Source organism: Heterocephalus glaber, unplaced genomic scaffold, assembly GCF_053883595.1.
Source record: "Heterocephalus glaber isolate CG9 unplaced genomic scaffold, H.glaber_assembly_v1.0 deba00001067, whole genome shotgun sequence".
NCBI lineage: Eukaryota > Metazoa > Chordata > Mammalia > Rodentia > Bathyergidae > Heterocephalus > Heterocephalus glaber.
The window spans coordinates 6,106,106-6,118,517 of NW_028258187.1; the positions used below are offsets into that span (position 1 = coordinate 6,106,106).

At 41.4% G+C, this 12,412-nt stretch overlaps 1 protein-coding gene across 1 annotated transcript in view; it reads left to right on the plus strand.

The window, feature by feature from the left end:
* Ush2a (usherin) overlaps positions 1-12,412 on the plus strand; it is a 692,185-nt gene that overhangs the window by 162,521 nt on the left and 517,252 nt on the right. Inside the window, exon 13 of the mRNA XM_013066500.3 lies at positions 3,741-3,924. Coding sequence (XP_012921954.2) covers positions 3,741-3,924 — 184 coding nt within the window. The remainder of the gene's footprint in view (positions 1-3,740; positions 3,925-12,412) is intronic.

Here is a 12,412-nt window from a genome sequence, read left to right on the forward strand (position 1 = left end):
CACAGATTCCTCCCGGACTCTTCTCTTAACAGTTTGTCCATGTTCTGGCTGGCGGTGAGAGTAGTTTCTTCTAAATAGCGTGTAATTAGTGCTTAGCTGTAGCATTGCCCTCCTTTTCTGAATAAGACCTAGAGGTTAAACTTGTTTTCTTTCACCCATTTGAAGACCTTGGCAATGCTTAATTGTTCATGGTCCTCAGGAGGAACATTGCTCCGAAATGGGCTCTTCCTTTATGCCCGGGACAGGCACTGTGCAGTGCACGCAGCCACGCCAAGAGACAGTGCTGGCTGCCTCGCTAATAACCGAACTCTGGGTACTTTATGTTTTTTTCAGAGAAAGCCATACCATTTTATGATATGGCGACTCTCTGCTTAGCTGGATGGCAACTGTCTTCCACTTCTACTCACGTCCTTGGAGACCAGCAGTTGGCAAAAATAATAAACTTTAGTGCGCTGATTTGTGCTGTGTCTGAACTCTCAGCATTGCATAATGCAAAATAATAACATTGTCCTGAGGCCTGCATTTGAAAAAGTAGGGCAAAATCATTCACAGGAAGAAATCTCAAAAAGACCAGTGGCAGCAAGGCAAATATAAAGAAAGACGTGGCATGTGAAGTAGAGCTAATGGAAGGAGAGCAGGAGTATGTGGAGTTTAAGAAGAAATTAAGGTCAGTTGTCTTTAAGCCACATTCAGGAGCTGAAGTTTAAGCAGGAGGGCAGGGAAAAGTGTTGTTTTCTATAGTTGGAAGTCATAAAAGGAGAGGTAATGGTCTAGAATTAGGCACATTCAGGTAAGGCAAGAAGAATTCTTTGAGGAGGAAGTTACCTGAGTCATCCTAATTAGGGCTGCTTAAAAATAGGACAACTAAAATACTGGTGGGATTAACCTTTCTAATCACACTCCCCCAAGATGAGGCCATTAACCCCAAGGCAGATTGAAACAGAGCCTTTCTCTGGAAGTGCTGCCTCTGCCTCCGGCCTCCTTAGATGCGTTACCGCTTTCTGATTCATCTTTGCTTATATTTCTGATTTTCCTGTGGCATGCATTACTCTCCACAACTTTGGCTAACAAATCTTCTGCACCCAAAATACCCTCCTGTATTTACAGATTTATCTAATAAATCATTTCTTGTAAAAATTATCATTAATTGGTCCAGAATTCTCTGTGGCCTGAAGCTATCGCAGTAAGTCCAAATTAATTCTCCTTCTAAGTATCTATGCTAATGGATAATTTATCCAAATTGGAGGGCTGTTAGTACATTCATGATGCCGTCACCGCGGATTAAGGAGCTAGGCACTTTCCCAGGAAGAAAAATGCAAAGGGCTGAGACTGAGTGCTGAGTGGTCTTGAATCCAAAGAAGCTTTCTGAACTTGTGTTGTGGATCGCATGATGAATCAGGTATGAGAATATACATTAATTGCTATGGCCATATTCTATTTGTGGCAAACACTTTACACACACATATACATATATATACACACACACACACATATCTATCGATCTATAGATAAATCTATATCTATCTGTAGATATATCTCTATATATTCATATCTATGTATATATGCATATATTCATATCTATCTCTAGATATCTATAGATGTAGAGATAGATATGAATATATGATGAATTTCTGTCAAGGGAGGAAAAGAAGCAAATACAGTGGTACCTCAGTTAATGATCTGGTCACCAACTGAACTGGACAAGAACCAGATCAAATTTCACCATGGGGCCTGCATTGAACCAACCATTAAATTTGATTCGGTTCTCGTCCAGTTTGGTTTGTGACCAGAACCATGGAGAGAATTAAGTTCATGAACCGAGGCACCACTGTAACACAACAAGGCTATAAATGACTATAAAAATGGCCATATTGGTCCACTCCACCTGAATGGCACAGGTTTGAGCTCCTTCCTCCCTCTTGATGAGCACAGTGTACTCTACTGCTCTTGAAGCTGCCTGAGGGAGAATACACAAAGCCCCAGAGAAGGAAAATGAAAGAATTGCTAGTAACTGTGAAAGAATGGCTTGTTTCTGTCTAGAGCCCAGTCACCTTGATTCTCAAATTTGGGAGTTTTCCTATTTACTCTTTGTTTTTCCCTATATAGTAGATAACACTGAAAGGATTCACTTTCCTGTCCTTTCTCCTCCACATGACTAATATTTTGTATGTCTTAAATTTACGATCGTGATAACTGTACGATTAATCTGGCATAATTTTGCTCGTGAGACCCTTCCGGGATCTCTCTTGCACTTCTTTCCTAAATTCCGCATAGCATTTGTATGTGTTTGTGTGTATGCCTGTGTATGTGTGCACGTGTGTGTGTGTACATATAAATGTTCACGCTTGCACATGTCACACAACACAAAGGAACTGTCCTCCCTCATATGCCTGCTCCATTATTCAGTATCGATGTAACTTGTGATATCCACTTTCTGTGTAGAAGACATTTTAAGGAAGTTGGATATGTGTATGAATCACTTTTTAAATTTCTTTTTCCTCTAAGAGAAAATATGGGTTTTGGAAATAACCTGCAACCTCTAAATCACGTGTGTTAAGTGTGGCAGTTATGGGACTCACTGCTGGGGACACTGGTGACTTCTGCGGATGCGGTTACAGTCCCCATGGAGGTTGCAGTGAGGTGGAAATGAGGTCAGCTGTAACGTTACAAGCACTGGAGGGAGTGAATGGGACTCCATGAACTGCAGCAGGCCGGCCTAAGCTGCCCTGTGGGGTGTTAGCCCAGGAAGTCACAGGCCTGGCTTCTGTAGGGGCGAAGTAGGCAGCAGAGGTGGGTGGAGACCATTGCAGCAGAGAGAAAAAGCCCACAGGAAGGCCTGGAGGGGTCTCAAACGGAAGGAAGGAAGCCTGACTGCAGCCCTGGGGGTGAGCTGGGACCCTGTGAGGGGACCTGATTTAGGGTGGAGGCTGTGCTAGCTATTTGGACTTGTTTTCTGCTATTGTTTAACTGTGTCATTTCAGGAAAGTTTGTTACCCTCCCTAACCTTCAGCTTTCTAATATATATCATGGAAATAGTAATAATAATTCCCACATTATTTGCATTGCGTTGAGAACTAAATGAGATAAAGAGCAGAAGTTCTACTCTCACCGCTGACACATGGCTGCTTGGGTTATGAGAAAGTGAGTGGCGTGGGGACCTTACCTAGGGAGGGGACAGGGAGGGTGAGGAGCAGCAGGATTGAAATTCCCAGGACACAGTACCCACAGGACTTGGAAATCGGCAAAACATGGAGCAAAGGAAGTAGAGGACTCCAGCGTTGCAAGTTTTAACAAAATATAGGACACTTGATTAAACTTGAATTTCAGATGGCAATAATTTGATAGTGTAAACAAATACTATTGCACGAGACATATTTTTATTAAAAATCATGGTTAAATTCGAATGTGACTAAGCATCATATATTTTCAAAGCTGGCTTCTATATCAAAGATGTCCCTGGGATAAGCAACTGAGCAGCCCATGGTGCTATTTGTGAAAGCAGAGAGGAGTGGAGGAGGGCCAGTTTTCAGCTGAAAGATCATGAAGTGCAATGTAAATCGTTTCCTAGTTTTTCTCTGGTCATAATCGACATACTCACTAAGAGCAAATATCACTACAATTGTATTGGGAATTAGGTAGTGCCAAGATAGAATGTTCTGTTTTTCCATGGAATCAGGATATCTTTTTAAGAGAAGCCTGGATCAAATGTCTGTAGAGACTTTTCATTTCTTCATCTCCAGGTTTTTACATTGCTCCAGGCAATGCCACTGGCTGCCTGCCGTGTTCATGCCACACAACGGGAGCGGCGGGCCGCATCTGTGACAGCCTAACTGGACAGTGCCCTTGCCAAGATGTGTCCATCACCGGGCACAGCTGTGACCAATGCAGTGACCACTACTTTGGATTTGACCCTCAGACTGGAAGGTAAATCCTTATAAGAATGAATCATTAAATATTTTGTATAGTTGTGTTTGCAATTACTTTGTGTCTTTACTACCAGTAAGTGGCAGTACTACAGCAATGTCTTCTACCAAAACATTCTTTTTATCAACATATTTTTGAATCTTCAACATCTTTCTATTAAACATAATGATAACCTTTGAATATTTCAGAGTGGGTTGTGATATATTAATAGATGCGCCCTGAACTAAGATCCAAGAATACTGGCTGAGATAAAATCCTTTTTACCTCAACAAACAACTTATAATCTGGATGCAGAGAAAGACAGGTAAACAGGTACAGGTGGAAGAAAATGTAAACGCATGTACACTAAATATCCATGTGCCAGCTAGACTAACCTGTGTGTGAATGTCTGTCTGTGTGTGTGTGTGTGTGTGCGCGCGCGCGCAAGTGCATGCACAAGCTAACATACATATGAGATTTATTACTTATTTGATTTTGCATCTATTTTTTTTTGGCCCCAGGAATTGAATTTAAGACCTTGCGCTTGTGAGGCAGGTGGCGGCACCACTGAGCTGAATCGCTGGCCCTGATTTTGCATCTATTTGTCATTCTTGCTTTCCTAATTTAGGTGGAAAGACTGGCAGATGAGAAACCTAACTTTGTTTCATGATACTTATTTTTCACTGTGTAAAGTACATTCTGGGAGTAACTTAGCCACTTTTCAAAGTCATACTGTCTGCCTTCTCTTCCTTCTCAGTTCCCTGGCTTTGCCTAGGAAAGTGGTCTAGGCCTCTGCCTCGTGGACAGAATAGAACCAGAAATAGAAATTTCTAGATTATCTCCTCTCCACCTCCGATCTATCTACATTTCATGTGTTCTTGTTTATCAAGTCCTGGAAAACAACAGGTAGTTGATTTTCAAAAAATAGCCTGTTCTGGCCTTGCTGGGTTTCTCTCCTTTTTTTTCTTCTCACTCCTCCCTTTCTTTCTTTCTCCTATTCAACCTCCCCTTCTTCCTTCTGAGCTTTCTTCAATCAAATCCGCCCTCTGTTTTCCCTTAAATCTCTTTGTAACCGTCTGTAAATATGCTCACTGCCATCTCAGCCCCTTCCCTACGCTGCCTTGCTTTCTGAGCCCTGAGAGTTCTGTCCAATCTCTCTCTGTGGTCACTTACTGACATTTAAAAGGAGTGGATTTTTTTTTTCCATTGCCTTTTCTTCCCATCATTTCTTAGTCAACACATGAATTATGTATATGAGCTGAACCTGCAAAATGTAGACAGCTAGGAACTAGTGAACTAATCCACTGATGAGTGTCACACCTCCATGATCCAGTTACCTCCCCTAAGCCCCAACACTGGACACATAATGCTTTGCGGGAACATTTAGATGTAAAATACGACATCTATATCCATAGTTTCAAAGGCTATATATATGTTCATGAGTCTCAAATATGACAAACTAGGTCCCTGCTATGGCCAACCAGTGCCTCTGAATCTGAATCTTTGTATCTCTCGTGCATACTGTTCTTAATGTAACCAACACAGAACAAATTCTTCTTTAGATTGCTGTTCTCCCTTCCCTTCAAAAATAAATGTCTCAGGGCCAGGGATTTAGTTCAGTGGTTCTGCTGCCTGCCTCGCAAGTGCAAGGACCCGAGTTCAATCCTGGTATCAAAAAATATATATATAAATAAATAAATAGATAAATAAATAAATAAAAATGTTTCATGCTGCATCACGCCACCATCGTCTTGATGTAAATGATGTAAACCTTCGAATACTTATTCAAGTCCAAACACTCATGTTCAAGCAGAGCTCAGAGTCCTCTCAGTTTGGGCAGGATTGGTTTGCAACTAAGTAGAAAAGAGTCCACAGGTTGCTGCTGGACAGAACTGCGGAAGGCTAGTGTAACACAGCTTCTTTAAGAGTAATAGAAAGAACAAAGCTTCCCCGGGCCATACGGGGCCGAGTTACTCAGTAAGATTTGTCTCTTACTAACCGGGTGCTGTGGAATGCTTGTGATTGGAGCTGACCTTTCTCTTTCACTGATGAATTTTGCTGCCTCTTTTCTCTTTACCATGGATAATCGTTCGGCAGGAAGTCCTCCAGAACAGAAGGTCATAGAAGGAAAATACTTCAAAGTGTGACAGTGAGAATTGCTTGAGTTTATACGTTTACTCTTCATTGAAAAGGAATAAAAATAGGCTTCCTCCTTTTTATGTTTTCCATTTTTTGAATGATAGCGTTCTTGAATGTCTTTGTTGACTTCTGGTTGTTACCGTATATGTACCAACATTCGCTATTTTGAAAATGGGTACAAAGATGGCAAAAATATATGGGATCTCATCTAGCTGAAGAAATTTTTGATACTCAGAGGAAAAAGTTCACTCACAGTCTAAAAGAATCTAGACATGCAGTATAGGAAAATAACTATTTTCTGACATTAAGAGTCTTAAAATGAAAAAAAATCACTTAAAAACAAATCTCCCTTGAACATAGATACTGTGGTAGATGCTTAAAAATATAAATTTATTTTCTAAAGTTCTAAAATCTACAATTAATTGTGTGTTTTATTGTTATGCCAGGCAAAGATAAAAGTGTTATCATTTTCCTTAATCCATTTGGAAAATATACTGACTTCCACATCTACCTCTTTCATTTCCATATTCCAATAATCTTAATCCCTACATGAAGTTCACACATAGCCCTTTCATTCCCCATGTTCTCTTTATTAAGCATGACATTGCTCTATTTTTCTTGGTTCATTTTCTAGTTTTCTTGTACTTCCATGGAAGCAATATACAACTACAACAGAACAATATACAACAACATCTCTTGGAATACACAACCCAGCAGACCAATAGCTTCCTGTGACTGATCTGGGAAAGCATTTACCTGTTTCCATCCAAGTGGCTCATTCTTCAAAAGTTACCAATCCGAAAGAGAGAACATGCATTTATAAAGGCTGATCCAAATACAGACATTGTTCTTTTTGCCTCTGACACATAAAGGAAACATGCTTTAATCAGTGTTGAAAACAATGAAGCAAACGATTCTGCATTTTTATTGAAAAAAATCAATAAAGGCAATATGGAATATTGGTCTAATCTCGAAACAACGAAACAAAAATGGGCCACGTTTACTTTGTCTCAGACCTGTATGCGACTCTACTTCATTCCCTGGCATTGCCCTCTACATAGCGACCACCTTCCCCAGGTTCTCCAGGTTCTTAGTGAACCTGTTTTTTCTTTCACAACATTGCAGGCCACAGTTGCAAAGGGTTCTTCCCTGTGACGCATTCTCTACACTCCTTAGTCCCAGTCACCTCACATTAAGCCTTTGGAGCCGAGACCATCACTCGTTCACCAGCAGTCACACACTGAACTGTAATGCAGGGCACGAGGCTGGCCAGGGATCTAAGGGCTCAGACTTCTGGATCACTGACGGGAAATTCTCTGTCATGAGATTGTTTTGGTTTTATTGCGAATCTTCCACATTTGAATCCCATGCTCTAGATTTGGTCTGCTCACCCGTTTCCAGTTCTGCTCACTTGTTTCTCTGAAAACCAGATCAATGACTTCAAAGGAAAGCAGACAACTTCCAGTCAGCTGGTCTCCTTTTCTGAAGTGATAATGGAAACTTCAGGGAGTGTGCCTCTTAGATTCTGACTTTTCTGCAACTCTTGGAGAGACAGCTATCCATCATCTGGGGTTCCTCAAGCCTCTTGCCATCTGCACATCTAGCCTGGGCTTGTTCACCAGGTGGAGGACAGTTTCAGGAAGGAGCAGAAGCAGGCAAAGTCACGGGAGAACTACTCCTGCAAGGACTGGACTCTTGCTTTTGTTTCATTCTATTTGTCAGAGAAAGACATGAAGCCAGGTCCTATTCAGGAGTGGACAATAGGCTGCATCTGGGGAAAGGAATCAGACAGATTATTGTAAAGGGCATACATAGAGGGAAAGTTCAGGAGTTGTGATCATTTTTCCAGCATCCCATAGCTATATAACCATATATTCTCGCTTGTTATAGATTGTACATGATCCTGCAAGCAGTGTCTCTCTTCATCTTTGAGTAGCACATGTCCAATATGAGGGAAGAGGAAGGGTACAGTGCTGGGCATGAGGATAATGAGGTTCCAGCTTGGCTTTCCTACTAGACCAGCTATATTAGCTTCCAATTGCTGATGTAATAAATTGCCACAAATTTAGTGTCTTAATACAACACAAATTTATCGTCTGATGGTTCTGAAGGTCAGAGGTCCTAAATTAGTTTTGCAGGGCTAAACCCAAGGTGTCAGCAGGCCACCAGTGTTTCCTTCTGCGCACTGCAGGAGAAAATCTATTTTCTTCATTTTCCAGGCTTCCAGAGACCCCTACGTCCTTTAACCTGGGGATCTTTCCTTCTTCCCCAGAGCCAGCCGAGTATGTTTTCTCTCTTCTCTGACCTCCACTTAGGTCCTTATGTTCTTCCTCTCAAACTCTTTAACTTCCTACCTTCTGTTGATAACAATCCTGGCAATTATATCGGGTGTTCTTAGATCATCCAAGATATCTCCCTAACTCAAACTCCTTTATCACATCTACGAAGTTCCTTAACTAATTAAGGTCACACAGTCTCAAGTTCTCCACATGAAGACTTGGACATTGTTCCAGGCCACAATTCAGTCTACTATACCAGTGTTCAGCCGCTCATGAGCTGGGGGTCGAAGGTGGCCTGCCATCTGAGTTTAAATGAAGTTTTATTGGAGCACAACAATGTTCATTCTGTACATATTGTCTATAGCTGGTTTCCTTCTTTTTTTTTTTTTTTTGGTACCGGGGATCAAACTCGGAACCTTGAATTTGCGAAGCAGGCACCAGAACCACTGAGCTAAATCCCTGGCCATAGCTGGTTTCTGATGGTAGCAGAATCAGCACTGTGTTATGACAGACATGAGATAGCCCTCAAACCTGAAATATTTATACTGCCTGCTCCTTTGTAGATAAAGATTGCAGACCCTGTAAGTAGATTTTCTGTTCCCTTGGGCTAGTTTCTTAATCTCACCAAGCATCATATAATCTTATCTCTACAGATTTGGAAAGAGCCTTAAAAATAATTTTTGTTAAACTCTACCCTGTACATTTCTCTGCATAGATCACCTTTCAGAATAACCGATAGTTACTTAACTACTCTTCCAAAAGATGCAAATACGAAAATCCCATTGTCTCATGAAATAGCACATGCTTATCTCCAACAATTATTATTCAAAATGAGACAGAAATGTCTTCTTCATGTGGAGCAAAATGTTTCCATCCCTGTGACTCCCATGTCTAGTCTTACAGCTGCCTCTGGGACCATGGAGAATAAATGTAATCTCTCTTCTACTTGAAAGCACTTTAAGAATTTGACTGTGCTGTCATATTGAAAGTGGTTTGTGTGACTATGTGTAGTGTCAGCCACGAAGGAGGTGGAGAACTCACATGCATACCTTGCAAAGTAAGATCTTCTTTAGAATGTCACCACTGCATGAGGGAAGGGGAGTCATAGCATAGGTCAAGTTTTCATGAGTTTCCACAAGCGTGCCTGAGAAAGCCTCCCAGCAGGGAGAGGTTTGAACATTGCTAGCTTCTTCCTCCCTTCTAGGTGAGATGGTCCACCTCCCACTTCCTCCTTAGAAAGCCCTGAGTCTCAACTCATGTGAAATTGATGACCAAGCCCCAAATCCTGCTAGAATTCATGTCCCAGCTCCAGGAGACTGCAGATGCTGTGAGCAGGCTGTGAGGACCCCAGAACTCACCTCCTCTGCAGAGGGGAAGTGCTCTTGGCCAGGGAAAAGCCAAGCTCCTGCACAGCAGCTCTGCTCCCCGCTGAAGCCTGGGCAAGGAACTGACCAGAGGATTCTGGTCTCAGAGTCTGAGCAGCAGCCACCTTCCAGCACATCTGTCCATTCCTGGGGGTGACCATACTCAGGGGCACAGTCATGCCAATGGAAAAGACTCAAGTGACCTAAACTCTCATTAGAGCTACAGACCCCATTTACATTTGTGTCTGGTGTCTTGTCCTAAATATAAAGCTTTCCTAGTGCTTTAGTCACCATAATTGCATTTATTCCACAGCATTTGTTGAGTGTGTGCTAGACCATGTGCCAGCGCCCGATGTCCCAATTTCTCCAATTTGTGTTGAAGCCTCTTTCTCCTCCATTCCTTAAGGATCCTTGTTGAAAATCCCTCTTTGGGGTCTTTCCTCCTTCATTTTTTAAATGCTGAATAATATCCTCATCATTGTCTTGTCAGCAGTTAGAAAACCAGGAATGACTCCTCGCCCTTCTTCTGCCCTCCTTTCAGTCTGTCACCGCTCTTGGATCAATCTTACCTGTCAAAGACTTCTAAGTCTCATTCCCTCCTCCCACTAGCCCATGCCATGGCCCTGAGGCAGCAATGTCTGACTTCCTTCTACCTCTCCAGCTTTACCTATCCCCACTTCCCATTGTGAGTTAATATTCCAAAATTCTGAATTGTTTGCAATTTAATGCTATCGCTTGTTTTCTATTCCATTTTCTTCCCTGCCTGGTTTGTCTGCCTTATTCCTATCCATCTATTAAACTTCAGCCCAAGTATCTCTTGCAAGATTTCCTTTTGAAATAAGTGGTGTATCCCTTATCTAAAATATTTGTGGCCAGAGTATGTTGGATTTTGACATGTTTGGACTTTGAAATATTTCCATATACAGTACACGAAGAGATATCTTGAGAATAGGTCCTATGTCTAAATTTCTTTATATTTTTAGATAGTCTGAAAGGACCTTTTACAGTATTTTTTAGTGCATCTGTGTTCTGACCGTGACCCATCACATGAGGTCAGGAGTGGAATTTTCCATTTCTGACATCATATCAGTGCTCAGAAGTTTTGAATTTTGGAGCATCTCCAATTTTGGATTTCCCAGTTGGTGGTGCTCAAACTGGTACTGCTTTCCCCATCTCTCCCCTTGCCACCAGGCTTGGTCGTTACCCCTTTGTGTGCCCCACGACAGTGGACGACTTTATTACTGAGCAGAGCATTTATTCTTTCACAGTGCATTATGATCTCCTTCAAAGCTGGAGCAACTCTACGGTCTTCATGCTTATTTCCTGGGTGTTTATTTCTGCCCTGGGTATAACTGGGCCTCTGCGAATGTTATTTGTGTCAATCAATGTTAAAATCAACTTGAGGGTACACATGAGTCGGGGCCCCAGAGAAGCATGCAAAGCGAAATACCAACAGAACGACCCATCTCTTGGCATATCTCCGTGGACCCCCACAGCAGTTCTCCCTCAGATGCTGAAGTTTTTGACAATGACATGCATTACTGAAAACCACTCCCTTCATTAATAGTTATATGTCTGCAATAATAGTAACTAGGGGCCAGGGATTTAGCTCAGTGGTTCTCCTACTTGCCTCGCAAGCACAAGGTCCTGAGTTCGATCCCCGGTACAAAAAAAAAAAAAGTGCCTGAAATAATGGTAACTAGGATGACCCTCTTATTGTTTGCATCACTGGAAAAAGACTCCCGGGAACATAATGAATTTTGTGATTTCTGGGTCAGAGGCCTGTGCTCGCCTTCCCCTCTGTATTGGGGAAATTCTGCCCTGCAGAATTCAGGAAACGGTGGGGTGGGCAGAGAACAGTGGCACTGGGCTTCTGCTTTGTTTATCATAATGAACTGGTCAATAAACATCACAAATTGTTTATCTGTATAAATCTTGACAGATTACTTTTTATGAAATCCATTTAGCAAGTGAGGTTTTCCCATAAGGATGAAAAATGAAGATTTTAAACAGATTGCGGGAGCAGTCTGGCTGTACCAGGAGAGTCGGTGTAATAAAGGTTTCTTTATATTAATATTACAAAAACCATTTATCCTGGCAAAATCAATATCACAATTCATCTCAGTTTGGTGTTTCTCTTTCTAAGCTTAAAATGTCTTTTCCTTTATTATGTATAATTTTGTTTTAATAAATGTGAAATATATTTCATTTAGCAGGTACTTAGGAGTAGGAATAACATAAGCTCACATCAAACTTGTTCCTCATTTGCTAAAGAGGCTTGGAAATGTTTACAATTATATTTGAGTGGCTGAGAAATGTAAAGGAATCACTTTACTCCAACCTTAATTACCAAATTAGCCCCCATGTCCTTTGAGCTAGAAGCAAACTGCAATATTCAGAAAAGTCTCCTCCAATGAATTGTGTTAGGGAAAATCCTCTTACTGATATTAAGCAATTATAGCAAGTCAGATACATTCAACATAACAGTGGCTGGAAGAAGCATCTATAAAGTCAGGAATAGACACATTTAATTACTCAGACATTGCATGCTTTCCTATGGGGTGATACATTTATTCCATTTGGATTTGGAACTTAATATCCCACGGATATTGACATAGTTGTCTCGGAATTATGTGTGTAGCAGTTGGCTGGAAGAAAATAGAACTACATCAAGCAAAGGAATTATGTTATACACTGGAAACTATTACTGTAAATGCACTGTATGCA